Source organism: Carassius auratus, chromosome 38 (genome assembly GCF_003368295.1).
Source record: "Carassius auratus strain Wakin chromosome 38, ASM336829v1, whole genome shotgun sequence".
Classification (NCBI taxonomy): domain Eukaryota; kingdom Metazoa; phylum Chordata; class Actinopteri; order Cypriniformes; family Cyprinidae; genus Carassius; species Carassius auratus.
Genome location: NC_039280.1, coordinates 21,258,138 through 21,275,850, shown reverse-complemented (window position 1 = coordinate 21,275,850; position 17,713 = coordinate 21,258,138). Strand labels below are relative to the sequence as shown.

General features: G+C 39.4%; 1 protein-coding gene across 2 annotated transcripts in view; it reads right to left on the bottom strand.

Moving 5' to 3' along the window:
- The window catches only part of mlip (muscular LMNA-interacting protein), a 53,785-nt gene extending 42,306 nt beyond the window's left edge, over positions 1-11,479 (bottom strand). For both annotated transcript variants that reach the window (XM_026224732.1, XM_026224733.1), the window contains exons 1-2: positions 11,341-11,479; positions 2,438-2,554 (exon numbers count right to left, since the gene is read on the bottom strand). In XM_026224732.1, the coding sequence (XP_026080517.1) occupies positions 2,438-2,554; positions 11,341-11,430 (207 nt within the window). In that variant the 5' untranslated portion in view covers positions 11,431-11,479. The remainder of the gene's footprint in view (positions 1-2,437; positions 2,555-11,340) is intronic.
- Positions 11,480-17,713: the final 6,234 nt, after the last annotated feature.

The following is a 17,713-nucleotide window of genomic DNA, read 5'->3' as shown; positions in this document are numbered from 1 at the left end:
GTGATGATTTTGAATGAACAAAATAAAATAATATGATTAAGCAAAAAGGTCATTTTCAACAAGCACCAAGCTCTTATCTGGTTGCAATATATTGTACATATTTTCCCCATTTCGCCACATACTTTTCCACCCTGTCATTGATGTTGAAATAGATTTTTTTCATATGATGCCACTTTTGCCAATTCTGTGCTCCACTCCTGGAAGGAAGGCTCACCTTAGTTCTTCTAGTTGCTCATTATCATTTGTTTTCCTTCCATTATTGGTAGGAAAACAAGTAATTTGGGGAAGCCGTGGCCTAGTGGTTAGAGAGTTTGACTCCTAGCCCTAGAGTTGTGGGTTCGAATCTCGGGCTGACAATACCACGACTTAGGTGCCCTTGAGGAAGGTATTGATCCCCCAACGGCACCGCAGCATAAATGATGCTCACTGCTACGGGTGTGTGTTCACTGCTCTGTGTGTGTGCACTTTGGATGGGGTAAATGCAGAGCACAAATTCTGAGTATGGGTCACCATACTTGGCTGAATTTCATGTCACTTTCACTTATACTGGTCTGAATAAAGTCCGCTGCTCTAGAGTTCTATGTTATTTGTGGATCATTCAAAACATTGTTTATTGTTTAAATTATTAAATAATTGACCGATTTTAAGTATCGATTCTGCTTAAAAGGATGCAATCTAATTATGTTTACATTTAATAATCAGGGGCGTGTCTAGAGCATTTTCAGTGGGGGGGGGGGCATGCTGGGGCACTGCCTCCTAATGGGGTGGCCGCCAGTTGCCAAAAAAAAAAAAGTTCTAGAGTGTATTACGTATATCCTATTGATTTTATTATTATTATTAACTTGAATAAGTTACTTGTAAACAAATGCAGTAATAAACCACATTTTTGATTAATTTAGATTTTGTCATCCCATATATTTATTAATTTTTTTCATTGAAAGAAACTCCCTATATCTTTACTTCTTTTCATGGCTTGCCACTGCTCTCTTCCCTGCCTTCAAAAGAAACACTTATGTGTGTCTGTTTTTCTCAATCTCAAAAAAAAAAAAAAAAAACATTCAAATTGTAAATGAAATGCACAGAATGCATCCACAACATTTCATGTGTAAATGGCTAAGTTAGGCCTGACAATTTAACTGACTCTCTAACTGACTTACTCTCATGCATTAACAAGTAACGTGTCACCAGACAATTATTATTATGGAACATTCTGTGCATATTGTCATTTGGTGCAATCTTGCTATATGTGGTCACTGTCACAAAATAAACTGATACAAAATATGCAAATCAACATGACTGTTTATTGTTTGATAGCCCCCAGCGTATTTTACTTTTATTGTGTTTTATTAAACGTTGACTGAACGTTCGATTGAAATCAACCACGACCAACGCGAGCAGAGCCTGACGGGGTAAAAACATTGATCTGAGAAAACCATACAAACATTTTAAACCATACATAAAGGTTACCTACCAGCTCGTTTGGTGTCTTGTGATGTGTCGTTCTTGAACGACGAATCTTTAATGTGACTAGGGAAGAACGAGTCGTCTCTATGACTGCGACATCACTGATTGTTTTTTTTTTTTTTTTTTTACAGTGGATTCTAATCTTCAAAAATGACCGTGTTGTATGATTTATGTCTTTTGAGTTCACCCTTCAGAGTAGACTATAGAACTGTAGTGTTACTCGTTTAGGATTCAAAATGTTGTTTGCTTTTAATTTATGTCATTATGTCCTTTTTGAGCAAGCATCTTATACATATATTATTAAAAATGGATTAAAAATTAAACTAGGCTATAAATACTTGGATTATTATATTATTATATAGCCTAGTGTTTATTTACAGATAGACAGTCAAAAAGACAAATTAATCAATATTTTATTTATAAAAAGGTTTTATTTATTTATAAAATAATAACACCACAGATCCTCAAGAAACAGTAACAAAAACACAGTGACAGAAATGTCAGAAATAGCGCATGGGTCTAAGGAATGATTTGAACCCGAAGACTTGTCAGACATGAGGTGAGTTAATCACAGACTGAAGACCCAGGTCAAGAATTAATTAATTAAGTCCAAGATCGCGACGAGCGTTGTTTCTCTGAAGACGCTGCACTTCTTTGAATCGCGAACTTCACCAATCACAAGACATCTTATAAGGGGGGCACCTGGGGTGGCCAATCGACCCGCCCCTGTTAATAAGCCTACTCCTGACCTTATGGACCTGTTGCTATGACAGCAACTCCGGGACGAGCTTCGAAGAACCAAATCATCCAAGATCAAGCGAAATCGTAAACAATCAAATCCAGCTAATCGAGTTAGCAATGTATGAAGAATGGGCTCCAGTAGTGTGATGTTTTTTCCTCTCATGCTTTTGAGTGACACAGTAGGGCACACATAACAGGAACCATACTGAGATGTCTCAAGAATAGTTCTTACCTTGTTTGGTCTGCTTGTCTGAAGTACCTTTTTCCAAGCCCTGTTCTCAACGGGCAGTCTTTTTAGAAGTGGCACAAAGGTGAAAGACTTCAGCTTAGTTGCAAATACGGTGGTGACCTGTAAAATAGACATACTATTAAAGTGATTTCTGTGGACACAGAGGAACAGCATGAAGCAAACGAAAATAACAAAGAGCCATCAAGCTTCTGTCTGCGCCAACAAATGATAGAATCAAAACGAGTGCTGTGTACAGATTAGCAGAAATGTTGCATCCTCACACTGTCTGATTGGAGCATTCAGTGTAACATAAACTGCGGTGTCATGAATCAAGAGCAGTGATTACAAAATCATGCAGCTGCAATTCACACCACTTCATTTTGCAATCACGCCTTATCTGGATTCCAGTTTAATATATTTAGTAAACAGAGCTCCTAAACATGAAATATGTGCCTGTCTTGCTAATAGTAATAACATTTCAGAATTGTTTCCCACCTTAAAAATAATGACATAGGAGACCTTGACACTTCAATTCCTACAACATTTGAGGAATTAAAGAATGCTTGCGTAGCATACATGTTCTGTGCATCCAAATTCTAAAATGGCAGAATAGAGTATAACTTTAAAATAAATGTTTTACCTTCTGCTGACTTTAGATCTGCTGTTGACATGAAACGGTTTGAGAATGAAAATATCTGCTCTGCCAGATTGCTTTCAAGCTGTTGTATATTCATTGGAATGTGCTAGAAACAGAGGGTCCATTCAGTGTATAAATGTAGGAGTTAGGGACAGCCCTTTCCTGCTCACATTTTTGAAGCTGACAATTAACAATTGTTAGCTTGCTCTCTTGATAGAGAAGTGTTATGTTTGTGATTACTAGCAGATGTCATACCTACCTGATTTGAGCAAATTAAGATACACTTGCTAAACCAATAAGCCCCAAGAAGCCGTGGTTTACATTGAATTTATAACAGCTAAGGGGCATTGTTAGGTACGATGCGAAGCAGAGTGCCTAAAACCCCCTTAGCTGTTTTAAATTCACTGTAAACCAAATAATATTGAAATCACCAAAACTAAGTAAAACCACAAATGGAAGTATGGATAGCTGTTGTCTGCTATTCCTTCACCATCCATTATAACATATCAAAGTCTAAGTCAAAGTCACAGTCTGCTTTATTGTCTATTCTTTCACATGTGCAGCACATATATACAGAAAATGTAAATTGTGTTACTATCAGACCCTGGGTGCATACAGATAAAACTAACAGTAGAGCATAAAATACAGATAATGACAGTTAAATATAAAATATGAAGATATGAAAATAAACCAGCACATGACACATAGAGTGCAAACCAGTGAAATAAACAAATAGTGCAGAAATATAAGTTCTTTATTTAAACTGTCAGAAGAGGTAGTTTAAGGATGTCAGTTCAATGTTCAGTTGCTAATGAGACCCACAGTCGTGTCATCCTCAAACTTAATGAAGAGGTTGGAGTTGTGTGATGTTGTGCAGTCTTGGGTCAGCAGGACCCAATACGTTTTGGTGCATTTTTGTGAAGCGCTCCTGTTCAAAGACCAAAACGGCAAGTGCATCCTATCTGTTTTCTTTATTTTATAAAGACACAACATTTTCTTGATATTGTAAGTGCACACAAATAAAAATAGACCCTTTACAGTTCCAAACAATGCATTATTCTTACCTGTATGAGCAAAAATGACGTTGTATTTAATTTGTTTCCAACAGTAGTAGTTGTGCACAAACTACTTGCTACTACTAAATATTGTAGAAACATAATTTTCTGTAAAGTTGCTTTGTAACGATTTGTATTGTAAAAAGCGCTATACAAATAAACTTGAATTGAATTGAATTGAATTCCACTGATGTCCTGAAGCATCAACTCTTCAGCTTCAACTCTTCACACAAACAATTGAATATGTGTCTAATAGCACACATTTATCTAGATTAAATGTTAAAACTAGCATTGTGATAGCTTTAAGTATCTATAGATTTTATTTCTGGCAATTCATAATTACAACATCTTATGACATTGTCTCATATGATGCTCATAAAATTCTTCATAATGTGTTATTATCTAATAACACCAAATCAGTAAAAGAATAAAAATTGCATTATGAAAGATCTCCATGATTAGCCTGTTTTTGCACTTCCTGTTTTTTCCTGCTTGAGAATTTCTATCCAATGAAGGGATGATTTTGGCACACGTGCGGTTTTGTTTACTATTTCCAACAGTTTCACTTGTAAAAAAAAAAAAAAAAAAGTCAGTGTGAAATCAAACTACACCAAAAAAAAAAAAAAAAAAAAAGTCAACATTGGTCCGGACCAAAGCAAGTGAACTAGCAGACTTTCCTGGTGTGAATACAGCCTTAACCTCATAGTCTATAGACCACCCAAAATCCATTCACTGACTGTCGTATGCATATTGCGCAGATAACTGCAAATCATTTTCTTGATCTGGCAAGGTCTAATTTGTTGGCTTGCTTGTAATGACTCAACATGACAGACTCCAAAATGCTCCCTTTATAATCATTGCCTATAATGACACAGAGTGGGGTCCTTTGAGCAATTTCACATGGCATTTTGAGCCTGTAGTTCTCCTCTGAGTTTCTGCATAGTGATCTGCACTCCCACAAACCCTCCAATTATAATCAAAGTAGCTGTCACCTTCCCCGCTTGTGTAGATGGAATGTTCAAATACAGCCTTTGGATATGAAATGTAATATCATTGCATTTAAAATGACTGTTGTTCAAAAAAAATAAAATAATAATAATATATAATAATAAATATATATATATATATATATAGAGTGGTAGAAAATAAAACCTGAGGCTTCTCCTGCTTGGAAACAAACAAAGTATTTTACTAACTACTGGCTGCAATTTCAGAAACACATCATCCTCTATTGCTGCTATAATGAATAAAGTATGACAGGATAAATATTTACATAATAAATAAATATATATATATATATATATATATATATATATATATATATATATATATATATATATATATATATATATATATACTATTGTTCATGATAACTCTCTCTCTTCTTTTGCCTTGCTCCCTTTGTTATCAGGGGTTGCCACAGCAGAGTGTTCCACACAACATGTTTTAAGCCAGATTCCCTATTGTTCATCATAACAAAAGTGATTTTTCTTTTTTTTCTTCTTTTTTTTTGTGCTTTATTCATATCTTCTGTCGCGCAGTCAATGGCACTCATCTTTTTTATTTATTTTTTAAACCAAAACAAAAGAACGAGGTCAAAAAGGTACTCCTATTAAAAAACAGCCATTAATTATCACTTTAAATGCATGGTACATCATATTGCGAACATACCGAGATAATGGAATTAACTCTTAAATTAGCATATAATATTTGCAATACAAGCTGAAGGCTTAAAAAGAGCTATGAATGCAAAGTGATGCAGCCGTGGGTTGCCTGGCAGTGCCTCTCGTCGATTTAAAGGCAATAGGCCTGTGTATCTTCATAACGAAGATCGCTAATTAAGCTTAATTGGAGATTTTCAACCCTCCAGTCAGGAATTAGTCAGAGTGGATCAACTAAATAACAGGAATCAACATGATGCAATATAGAACTTTTGATCATTGTGGGTCATCTCATGCTTAAACAATTAATGATGTTACAAATCAGGACGGCATTTTTACTGAGTTCCTGTGCCTTACTGATAATAAATTGCTGCCTTCTCACACTGCCGTTTTTTCAATTTACCGATGATGATAAATTAGGAGCATATGCTCATGACACTGGTGATAAGAACAAATAAGCACTCTCTATTCCGAATGTATGTAGTGTTAAGCCTCAGGTGAGCAGCTTTGATTTTAACTTTGACATTCTTCTGCCGGATAAAAATAGACTTTAAAGACCAGCCATGGGCTTCTTGTCAAAGTGTTTTGCGTTCAAACAGAGAGAGAAAGTGGCACCAAAAATGGATTCAGGCTGCTTCTCTTGTTATTTTGAAATTTGAGTTTAGAATTGATTTAATATTTCTTTGTATGCAAATCAGCAGCTATGCTCACAATGTAATAAAATATTCTCATTTATGACTTTTAGCAGCTGGCTTAATATTTCAGATAACATGACATCATACAGATACATACATGACGAAAAGGGGATATGACCAACACATCTGCTGCCTATTTCCATCTCTAACTTCCAACAAAAATCCATTACAATGAGTAAGTATCACATATATGATACAGCACAACAATATGATGTATATAACTTTGAAAGCACGAAAGAAATTCTAAATTATTAAAATGTAGTCCAATCAAATGATCATTAAAATGAAAGTATTTTAATACCACCTGCACATTAATAGCACATAGCAAGTCATGGTTTTGTCCAAAAGAGTCAATGTTTCGCCAGTAGGTGCACTGAAACCATTCTTTTGCCAAAAACACTTTTCTCCATTAATAGTCTGACAAAAGTAGCCATGTTTGTTAGTTTTTTTTTTTTTTTTTTTTTTTTTGTGAGCAATACATAGTGAAGATTTTAATTTACCCCTTTATGTTACATTTAGTAATTTAGCAGACACTTTTATCCAAAGCGACTTACAAGTGAGGACAATGGAAGCAATCAAAATCAACAAAAAAGCAACGATGCACAAGTGCTATAACAAGTCTCAGTTAGCCTAAAGAAGCTATATATAGCAAATGAAAAGAAAACGGATAGAATAGAAAAATAATAGAGAAACTTGTTAGTCCTTTTTTTTCTCTTTGTTAATTGCATAATAAATGAAAAGAAAACAAATAGTAAGAATACAAAAGGAACAGAAAGCTAGTGTCAGTTTAGTTAGTAAGTTGTTTTTTATTTTTAACTTTTTTTTAGAAAACAAGTTAGTAAATGAATAAGTGCAAGTCTAAAAGGGGCAAGTATTTTTTTTTAAGAATAGAATAAGAATATAAAGTGCTAAAGTTAGAGATAGAAGAGATGTGTTTTTAGCAGATTCTTGAAGATGAAAGTATTTTATTATTATTTTACCATTTTACTAGTTTTGACTGTTTACTGTTCTCTTAAAAGTCCATGTTTCTCCTATACCTCCTACAAATGCAAAAAAAATCCATATGCCTCCCATGTATATCACCCTAACTGCGTTTGCCTCATTTCATGAGATCATTAAATAAAGATTTATATTGATATATATTTGTTATAACCACTATATATAACCTTTTACACATTCACCCTTAGCACACATACACTGTAGTGTAACCACAGTGACAGTGAGAGCCACAAACAAACACAAGCAGTCAAATGGCTCAGAAAGCATTTCCTACTCACCTATAAAATCTCACTTGCTCTCTTTTGCTCTCAGTAGTCCACAGTGTTATGCGGATCATACCGTTCCTTACGGCTCAAATTTCCAGTCCGTACCCACGCAAGGGGTGTGTTTGTCCCAGGCTGTTTCCTAGCATAGTGTTCCAGAACACAGAACTCAAATCCAGCATCTCCTTGATTAGCAGTGCAACAAAACATGAAGACCATTGCACTGAATACTGGGCAACTTTCACTGCTTAAACTTAAAGTTTTCTAATAATAATAATAATAATAATCAAAAGGGATAAAACCTGTTCTGAGCTCAGTGGCTTTAGAGCTGTACAGCTGTGAACAGTTGCATCAGGTGTTTAGACTAGTTTTAAAATTTAGTCATCTATTTTTATTTTTGTATTTGGTCACACTTTAGTTTGGGATCCAATTTTCACTATTAACTCACTCTTAACTATCGCCTTTGTCTCAATAAACTCCTAATTTGCTGCTTATAAGTTAGTTTTTCTAATTTGGTGCTTGTAAGGTAGTTGTTGAGTTTAGGTATTGGATGGATGAAGGAATCTAAAATATTGTCATGCAGAATAACACAGTAATATGTGCTTTATAAGCACTAAAGAACATGCAATATGCTAGTAATATGCATGCTAATAAGTGACTAGTTAATAGTGAGAACTAGTTCCTAAACTAAAGTGTTAACTTTTCATTTGTTCTTCAAGACTGGTCTTTTTGATGTCCGTAAAAAGTAAGAGTGTTTACCACTTGTTTAACTGCTGTTTGTTGGTCAAATGAGTTCTTAAGTCACAGGCCTAATATAGTGGTCATGTTTATGCAACTTGCACTGTGTTTACAGCCCAGTTTTAGTTTAGCAAGTAACAATTTGGCCGTCACAACAATAATGCTGAATTGACCTTCAGTTGTATTTCCACAGTAATCCTGTAAACTTAAACATGCAGGCCAGTTCTTTTTCCAAGACATTTGACATCTGAGTATAAAACGCAGCTGACGCTTCAGTCAGAGTTGTTTACAGCAAAACGAGACTTAGCTTAACTTCACTGAGAAACATGAATCAGTATATTAAGCTTTATCTTTCAATGGTTTCCTTCACAAGCTATACACAGATTCAACTTTACAGCAAACAAATGGAGGTTGTCTTGTGCTGTCTAATCCCTCTTTTACAGCCAACCTTCATTATCAGTGTATTTTTGGTGTTTATATTAGCAATTCAGGCATATTGCCTGGTATCAGACTTAGTTTTTGTGAATTTGACTTGATTTGTTGAAGTTTGGCAGTGGTTACAGCCATACAGGAAAACATATGTGCACTGTATGATGGTAAAGCACCCATGGCCATTCACTGTTTTTGTTGCATAGGAACATTCTGTCTTGTCTACTTGTTAGAAGTTACTTATTAGAAGTATGGCAATGGATTTTGCACTTAATTCACTATGTATTGTAACTAACAATGCACTTTAGAGCATTTTGAGTTGGTGCTGTCTCCCAGATATTAGTGAGGTTTAGGGGGGTCTTTTTCAAACATCATTCAGAGTGGTGCAAGTAGGGCCAGTTACATATACTGTAAACACAATATCCCAGAAAGTTATTTCAGTTACACTTTATTTTGATAATCCACTTTAGACTTTCTACTAAAAGTACGTAACTTTGCAACAGCATGTCAACTAGCAGTTATAAGAGTAGCAGTGTACTGTCTGCTTATTATCTTCAAAATTTAGTTGTTGTTTTTTTGCACAAAGTCTTGAAGTAGAGGATGTTTTTACAATGAAAAGTCTGGCAAGAATCCAGTCCAGTAATTATTTTATTTTCTTGTTACATAAAATAACATAAAGGAGCCTCAGGTAGGTTGGCACTGGGTTCATTATTGGCTTATTTCCTAATATGTTGTATTCACAACATACTTGGCTGTATGTCACATCACTTTCACTTTCTAAAACCTGTGAATGCTTAAAAGACTAAAATCTGTTGAGCTCAGGGCAGGTTTTACAAGTCACCCTACTAGTCACATTCATATGTTAACAGGACACTACATGTTCTAAATATAAAAATGTGTGCAGCAGAGAGTTAACGTCTTATTTTAACTATTTATTGTGATTACACTGACCTTTTGAAGCTAATAACTCGTCTTGTTATCAGTTTTCACTGTAAATAACTATCTATTTTCATTCCCTGCGGTCTGAATTTCACTTTGGAATTACCATAGGCAGTAGGTACTTATCCAATGTCTGATTCAGATGTTGCTGTCTTGAGAGGAGCTTTGCAGTCAGTGCAGGATAAACAAAAACAGAATGCCTTTGGCAGAAGACTCAAGCCATGTTTTGAATGCCAGTGAGTTAAGTTTGCATAAATGCTAGTGTGTCAGCTGGGGTTTAAAATCCACATGTGGGTGTGCCATTTGGTTTTAGAAGAAACCCCATATCCCTCCCACTTTAGCAAGTACACCCCTGTCACTTCCAGCTCGCCTTTGCCCGCAGCTCAAAAAGTCCAAAGGCTGTCAAGGGCCTGTGGGTTTTGCCATATGATAAGAGACTGCATCAAAGCTGGGAAACATTAGCAGGATTCTATTTCCAATGCTCAGAGAGGCGGTTCTGCATCGTCCCTGACATTCTACTGCTGTAACCCTTTCAAATGCATCCCTTTGCAACGAGAAATTGGCTGAAAACTCAGCTGCCATTACACTAACACATAATTGATTGTGTATGGATGTAAACTTGTTTTACTGCAACATGTCTTGTTATTTGTTACTAATTAAAATTGGCTGAAAACTCAGCTGCCATTACACTAACACATAACTGATTGTGTATGGTTGTAAACTTGTTTCACTGCAACCTGTCCTGTTATTTGTTACTAATTAAAATTGGCACTAAACATACAGTAAAAGGCATCCCGCATAATGCCTTATAGATAAATATAGCTTATGCAACACCACACACGCGAGGCAGAGCCAACACAAGGCGTTAGGTACACAACACTCACGTAACACTCCCTGGCCCTGGGAGTATTGCTAATAAGACTCAGTCAAGCAAATTATTATTTATACAGTTAAATTATTTTGTGATAAATATTATACGTCCCATTGGGAAGACATACAGACACTGCCCTTATTAATTTAAATATTCAAAAAATACAGTATATGTGTTATATATTAGATTGTATTAAGCATAATCTTAAATAAGATTAAGATCCCCAAACTCAAATAAATGGTTTGGTTAGTGCTGAGAAATTAGTAATGACTAATTTCACATATTTACATATAGCCATGACACACTCATTGTGTTGAAATATTGTTTCATTCCTATAAACCTGTTGTCTTGCTAACCATGAACTTTTAAGCGGCAAATATTTCAACATTTGTTTTTTTCCATCTTCATTGACAATGACACTGTTCTTCCCCCAAACATAATTTGAAATTAAAGTCTAATTCAACTCAGCTACAAACTTTATACAGCAAAAGAAAAACTTTCAGGTTAAATGAAGTCACTATCAGGGCCGAAGGAGGAAACCCACACACTAATTCCCTTGCTGTAGCCAATCGTGTTTCCATTCTATAGCCTGGGGCTTTTCGGCCATTTGGTTACTTACCTTTCCCAAGGTCCTGTGTGGTTTTTCCAAAGCCATGTGTGTGCTTGTGCTGAAAGCTTCAAGCTTGAATGGATGTATAGAGACTGGCATTCACATGCCCTCCGTGTTCAGCTTGACATGAGTGAGAGTGTGTAGTGTCGTGATAACTCTTGAATGCTGTAAGCTTCCATATATAGAGCCAAGAAAAGCCTCAAATAGACTGCAGACAGGAGGGAGCACATGACAACAATTACAGCCAAAACATTGCTGTTCATAATGACTGGACAGTCTTACTAGAGGTGCCATAGATGGGACCATTTACCTCTGATGCTTTTTCACTATAGTTAATAAAATGTTAATGTGTGCAGCTAGTTGTAAGTATGTGTAACTGAGGTTTTGTCAAAGTGTTTTTTTAAAACTAGTATTATAATTATTATAATATTTACCAAACATTTGGCCATGGCAATTTTTTTATTGTTATATATATATAGTTCTTTCTGGTCCTTGAATCTGATTGGCTGACAGCCTTTTCCAAGAGTGTGATAATTTGAGTGATATTAGAACTCTAACAGAGTTTGTATCACTCTGCTTGTTGTATTTCTCACAATGTGTGTCATTTTGGAGGACCAAAACCACTATTATTTTATAAATAGTAAAACAGAATTTAGTTTTAAGAGGGTTTTTTTAGGTGAGAATGTGGTTATTTTGGTTATTTATAATTCAAATATGCTGTTTGTTAATAAAGACATCTATTTAAAAAAAATTTTTTTATACTTTTTGGAGATTTGAGTTCTAGGAGGTCAGTGGCCATTCAGCACTCAAAAGCCCTCCAAGAACTGCCTTACAAAATTTTCTGAAATTTGCCAATGGTTCTAAAGTCTCTATAGTGGTTAAACATGTTAAATATTTTGTTTTGGGTAAACTTTTATATTTCATGTAACTTTAATGCTGTATATCACAACGCTGCCTTTGTACTTTTGACTGATTTTCTTAGCAACTTAGTAGCAACTATTGTGTAGGAATGAAACAAAGGAGCGCAGAGATGCAGGAGATCCAGAAGCATAATACACTTTATTTTCTTCAACATGAGGGCAAACACACGTATCACATTGAGATGACATTTAAGACCCGACAGTGTCAGACTGAACCGTCTAAAACTTAAATACACAGGGAAATTAAGATAATTAACTAGACACACCTGGAACAAATGATCATAATTTAACATGAGGGAAAACTGGGTCATGGAGCACATGAGGGGAGGAAAACACAAAACACAGAAACACAGGGCTGACATTACTCTCCTCTCCTGGAAAGAGGGGGTGGGTGCTCTGGAGGTCTCTTAGGACTGGCTTACAGGGACAGACAGCCTCTAGGATGGTACCTGTTCCAGGACACATGGCAGATCAGGCAGACTAAAGAGCTATGACAGAACAGGCAGCTCGGGGAACAATGGTGGATCAGGCAGTTCAGGAGGCCATGGCGGAGCCGACAGTTCAGGAAATCATGGCGGAACAGACAGTTCAGGAGATCATGGCAGAGCAGACATTTCAAGTGGCCATGGCGGATCAGACAGTTTGGGAGTCCATTTCAGAGCATACAGTTCAGGATGCCATGGTGGAGCAGGCAGCTTGGGGAGCCATGGCAAAGCAGATAGTTCAGGAGGCCATGGCAGAGCAGCCCCTAAGGCAGTGGCCCTCAGTCCGGCCTCTAGGGCTGCCCTATAACACAAGCCACCCCCCGCCACCCAAAAAAAAACACTTGGGAAAAATTGCATCAACTAAGGTGCTCCATGGGTCTAACTCAGGAACTGGGGACCTCATTATACTGGACTTGGGGACTGGAGCTCTCCTAGGGCTGAACGTGGGAGTCTGGGCTAGACTTGGGTACAGGAACTCTATCTGGGCTAAACTCTAGGACTGGAGCGCTTGCTGAACTAAACTCTGGGACTGGAGCTCTCTCAGAGCTAAACTCAGGGACAGGACCCCTCTGTGGGCTAAACTCGGGACCAGGAGGTTTATGTGGGCTAAACTCTGGGGCTGGAGCAAACACTGGAGTGAGCTCTAGGGCTGGAGCCAACTCCCTTGCGAGCTCTGGGGCTGGAGCTGACACTGGAGCGGACCTAGGGGATAGAGCCAACAGACTTTTCCTGCTCAGATTCCTCATTTGGTCAGGGGTAAAAGGCATGGCCGGTGGGCTTGACAGTGGAACGACATGCCGTGGAACGGTATGGGGGTATTCGGGGTAGGGCAGGCAGTCCGAGCCGTTGATGTGTTATGTGGGGCTTTCTGGCCTGGGTGGGGTGGCATGACATGACATGCTACAGAGGGGGATGGACCACTAGTCTGAATAGACTGAAACTATTCTTTCATTTCTTCAAAATCCAAATTTGGAACTGTTTCAAATAAAGAATGAGATTATACAGTTCGATTCTGGGGGGGTGGCTTCGCAGTGGATCATATCATCATCATCATCCCAGTTCAGCTGGTTAGCAAGCTCAAGGAAATCTTCCACATACCACTCTGACCGGCCTGCCACAAACCCCACAGCTTGTCCTCAGCAGTCATCCTTCGGGTCTTCTGTCATGAAGGAACATGGGACGCAGGAGATCCAGAAGCATAATCCACTTTTTTTCTTCAACACAAGGGAACACACACGTATCACATGGAGATGACATTTAAGACTCAACAGAGACAGACTAAAACTTAAGTACACAGGGAAACGGGAAATGAGTATAATTACCTAGACACACCTGGAACAAATTATCATAATTTAACATGAGGGAAAACTGAGTCATAGAGCACGTGACGGGAGGAAAACACAAAACACGGAAACACAGGGTTAACACTTTTATGGTTGAATTTTTATTTATTAAATATTTGTATCCAATAAATAATATTTAATATTAATATGAGTATGAGTATTATTTAAATATATTATTTCATAATGGTAAACAGAGTGTGTGTTTTTGATGGTGATTTTATTTACACTTTTAGATGGCAACAAGAAACTGTTTTTAAGTCACCAGTAAAAATATTTATATTGATAGAGACTGAAAAGCTTTCGTAAACAAGGAAGGTTTTTTTCTCTCATAATACTCTACTATACATTATATAGTATATATAGTATATAATATAGGACTTACGGCTTTGATAACGTTGTATGCCGTTTTGTTTGACTGTACATGTACTGGCAGCATGCAGCACCTAACACCACTAAATTACATAATTACATAAATTCTGACTTCAACTAGGACCACTAAATCAATAGACTGCTATTGTTATGCAAGTATGAGGGATAGATTATAATTAAGTGTACAGGTAATTTCTGTTACAGAATACCCGGGAGGCTGAGGAGTAATAGAAAGATAGTTTTATTGAAGGCACAAGCAGAGGAGCGGGTAGTGCTGGGTAGAGTGATGAATGGTAGTGATGAATGGATCCGTGATAGCTGGGTGCAGACGTCAGAGGAGGGAGGTGTACCACACACGCGCACGATGGAGACTTGGATCTTCAGGGGATCGCTGGAGAGAGGTAAGCATAGTTAGTCCTTAGAGTTAACATACAGGTAAGACCTTGTCTCAAACGAGACCGGACGCTGACTGAGTGCGTGTGTGTGGTATTTATAGTGCTGAGTGATTGGGTCGTGATGAGGGTCAGATGGACGTGATAAGTATTCCGGTGAGGGCATGCGCTGTGAGTGAGTGGAGGTGGAACCTGGCGTGTTTGTAACAGTACCCCTTTCTCCCCACGGCCCGCTCCTGAGGGCCGGGAACCCCGATGACGTGGTGGACGTCCTCTTCCCCTGGGAGCTGGTCGGTCAGGATGATTGGAGTGAAAGGTGTTAAGTAAGTAAGGATCCAGGATGTCGTTGCGTGGGACCCATGAACGTTCCTCTGGACCATATCCTTCCCAGTCCTCTAGATATTCAAGTTGTCCACCATGCCGCCGGGAGTCCAGGATGTCTCTAACTTCATAGGCCGCACCGTCTTCTAGGAGGAGTGGAGGGGGGCTTCGGTTTCGCTAGGTTCTGTGGAAGGAGTGACAGAGGGATGGTGAGTTTTCGGAAGAGACACATGGAAAGTGTTGTGAATCCATTATTCAGGAAGTAATTGCAGTTTGTAAGTGACCGGACTGATTTGCTGAAGGATGGTGAATGGGGCAATGAATCTGGGACTTAGCTTGTGGCAGGGCAGGCCCAGGCGGATTTCCCTGGGTGGACAGCCAGACGTTCTGACCAGGTTTGTAAGTTGGGGCTTACCTGACCAGGGGAATAGTGGAGGTTGGTAGCCGAGTACGCACTGGAATGGAGTGAGTCTGGTGGTAGGTTGTGCGTACTCGGCCCACCCTAGGAACTGGTTCCAGGAGTTCTGAGTGTCTGTGACAGAAGGTACGGAGGAAACCTCCAATCTCCTGGACCTTCATCTCCATCTGCCTCTGGGATGGTTAAGACATGGTTAAATAATAACTCGGCCGTTTCCATGGCCGTTGGCAGACTTTTCAGGGGGAGAAGACGACATGATTTAGAAAATCTATCCACCTTGACAAGAATGCAGGTATTATTACCCACCCCTAGGTGTGACCACAGGCCATTGGGGACGGGCAGAGGATGGAGCTTGCCTGATGGAAGATGGCGTGGGCTCTTGGATATGGCGCAGTCTGTACATTCGTTCACGTACCTTCCGAAATCCGAGGCCATGTTGGGCCACCAGAAGCATTCTTTAAGCAACGAGAGGGTTTCTTTGACTCCCAGGTGACCAGTGCCAAGAGATGTGTGAGCTGAGTGAATGAGTGGAGTGAGCCATGTCCTGGGAATGTACTGATGTCCCAGTGGGCAACCCGGCGGGTTGTTTGTAGCAGGATCAATTGGAGGAAGGGTCTCGGCGGACCAGGTAATGGGGCAGATGATGACCTTTTCATGGAGAATGATTTCGGGTTCTACGAGATTCTCTTCAGGGGCGTGACACCGGGACAGGGCACTAGCCTTCGTGTTATTTACCCCTGGGCGATAAGAGATGGTAAAGTGGATGTGGGTGAAGAATAGCGCCCAGCGGGCTTGTCTCAGGTTTAACCTCTTGGCAACTCGAAGATACTCCAGATTTTTGTGATCTGTGGGAACCAGAAAGGGGTGTTTGGCTCCCTCCAGCCAATGCCTCCATTCTTCCAGGGCCAACTTGATGGCCAACAGCTCCCGGTTGCTGATGTCATAGTTTACCTCCGCCGGGCTGAGCTTTCGGGAGAAGAAGGTGCATGGGTGGATGCGACTGGGATTCCCCTGCTGCTAAGATAGGACACTCCTACTCCGGTAGTTGAGGCATCGACTTCCACAACGAAGGGTCGGTTGGGGTCAGGATGGACCAGGAGTGGAGCGGTCATAAAGGCCTCTTTGAGGGTGTTGAAGGCCTCTGTGGGGGCAGGAGTCCAAGAGAGTGATTTTGGTTTGTTTTGGAGGAGACAAGTGAGAGTGCTGATGATGGTACTGTAGTTTTGGATGAACCGTCTATAGAAATTGGCAAAGCCAAGGAATCGTTGTATTTCTTTGATGGTGGTAGGAGTGGGCCAATTTCTAACGACATGAACCTTCCCCTTGTCCATCCGGATGCCACTGCCGCTGATGTTGTAACCAAGGAACTGCACTGAGGGCTGATGGAAAGAGCATTTCTCGGCCTTGAGGTAGAGCTGAAAGGCACTCAGGCGTTGCAGGACCTCCGCAACGTGGCGTCGATGTTCCACTAGGCTCCGGAAGTATATGAGGATGTCATCAATGTAGACGTGGATGAACTTATGGAGGAACTCCCGGAGCACCTCATGAATAAAATCCTGGAAGACAGAGGGGGCGTTAACAAGTCCATACGGCATCACACAATACTCATAGTGGCCACTAGGGGTTAAGAAGGCAGTTTTCCACTTGTCCCCCTCTCGTATCCGGATGAGGTTATAGGCGCTGCGGAGGTCCAACTTGGTGAAGACAGTGGCACCACAGAGATGTTCCAAGGCAGCTGGGATGAGGGAAAGTGGGTATCTGAATTTGTTATGTTGCTGAGAGCCCAATAATCGATTCAGGGTCTCAAACCTCTGTCATTCTTTTCCACAAAGAAGAAGCTCGAAGCAGCAGAGGAGGTAGATGGACGAATGTAACCCTGGGCCAGCGCCTCCTTGATGTTTTCCTCCATGGCCTTCTCCACCGGAATGGATAGGGGGTAGATCCTTCCTTTAGGCACTGGTTCACCCGGCAGCAGATCGATGGCACAGTTCATGGCCGGTGTGGAGGCAGCTTGGAAGCCCGTTTGGGGCATAAGACGTCACTGAAGGGTGCGTAGCAGGTAGGGATGGAAATGGATTGGTTTTCCACTGGGCTCTCTATTGAGGTAGAATAAACTGGAAGAGGTGCAGGGGAA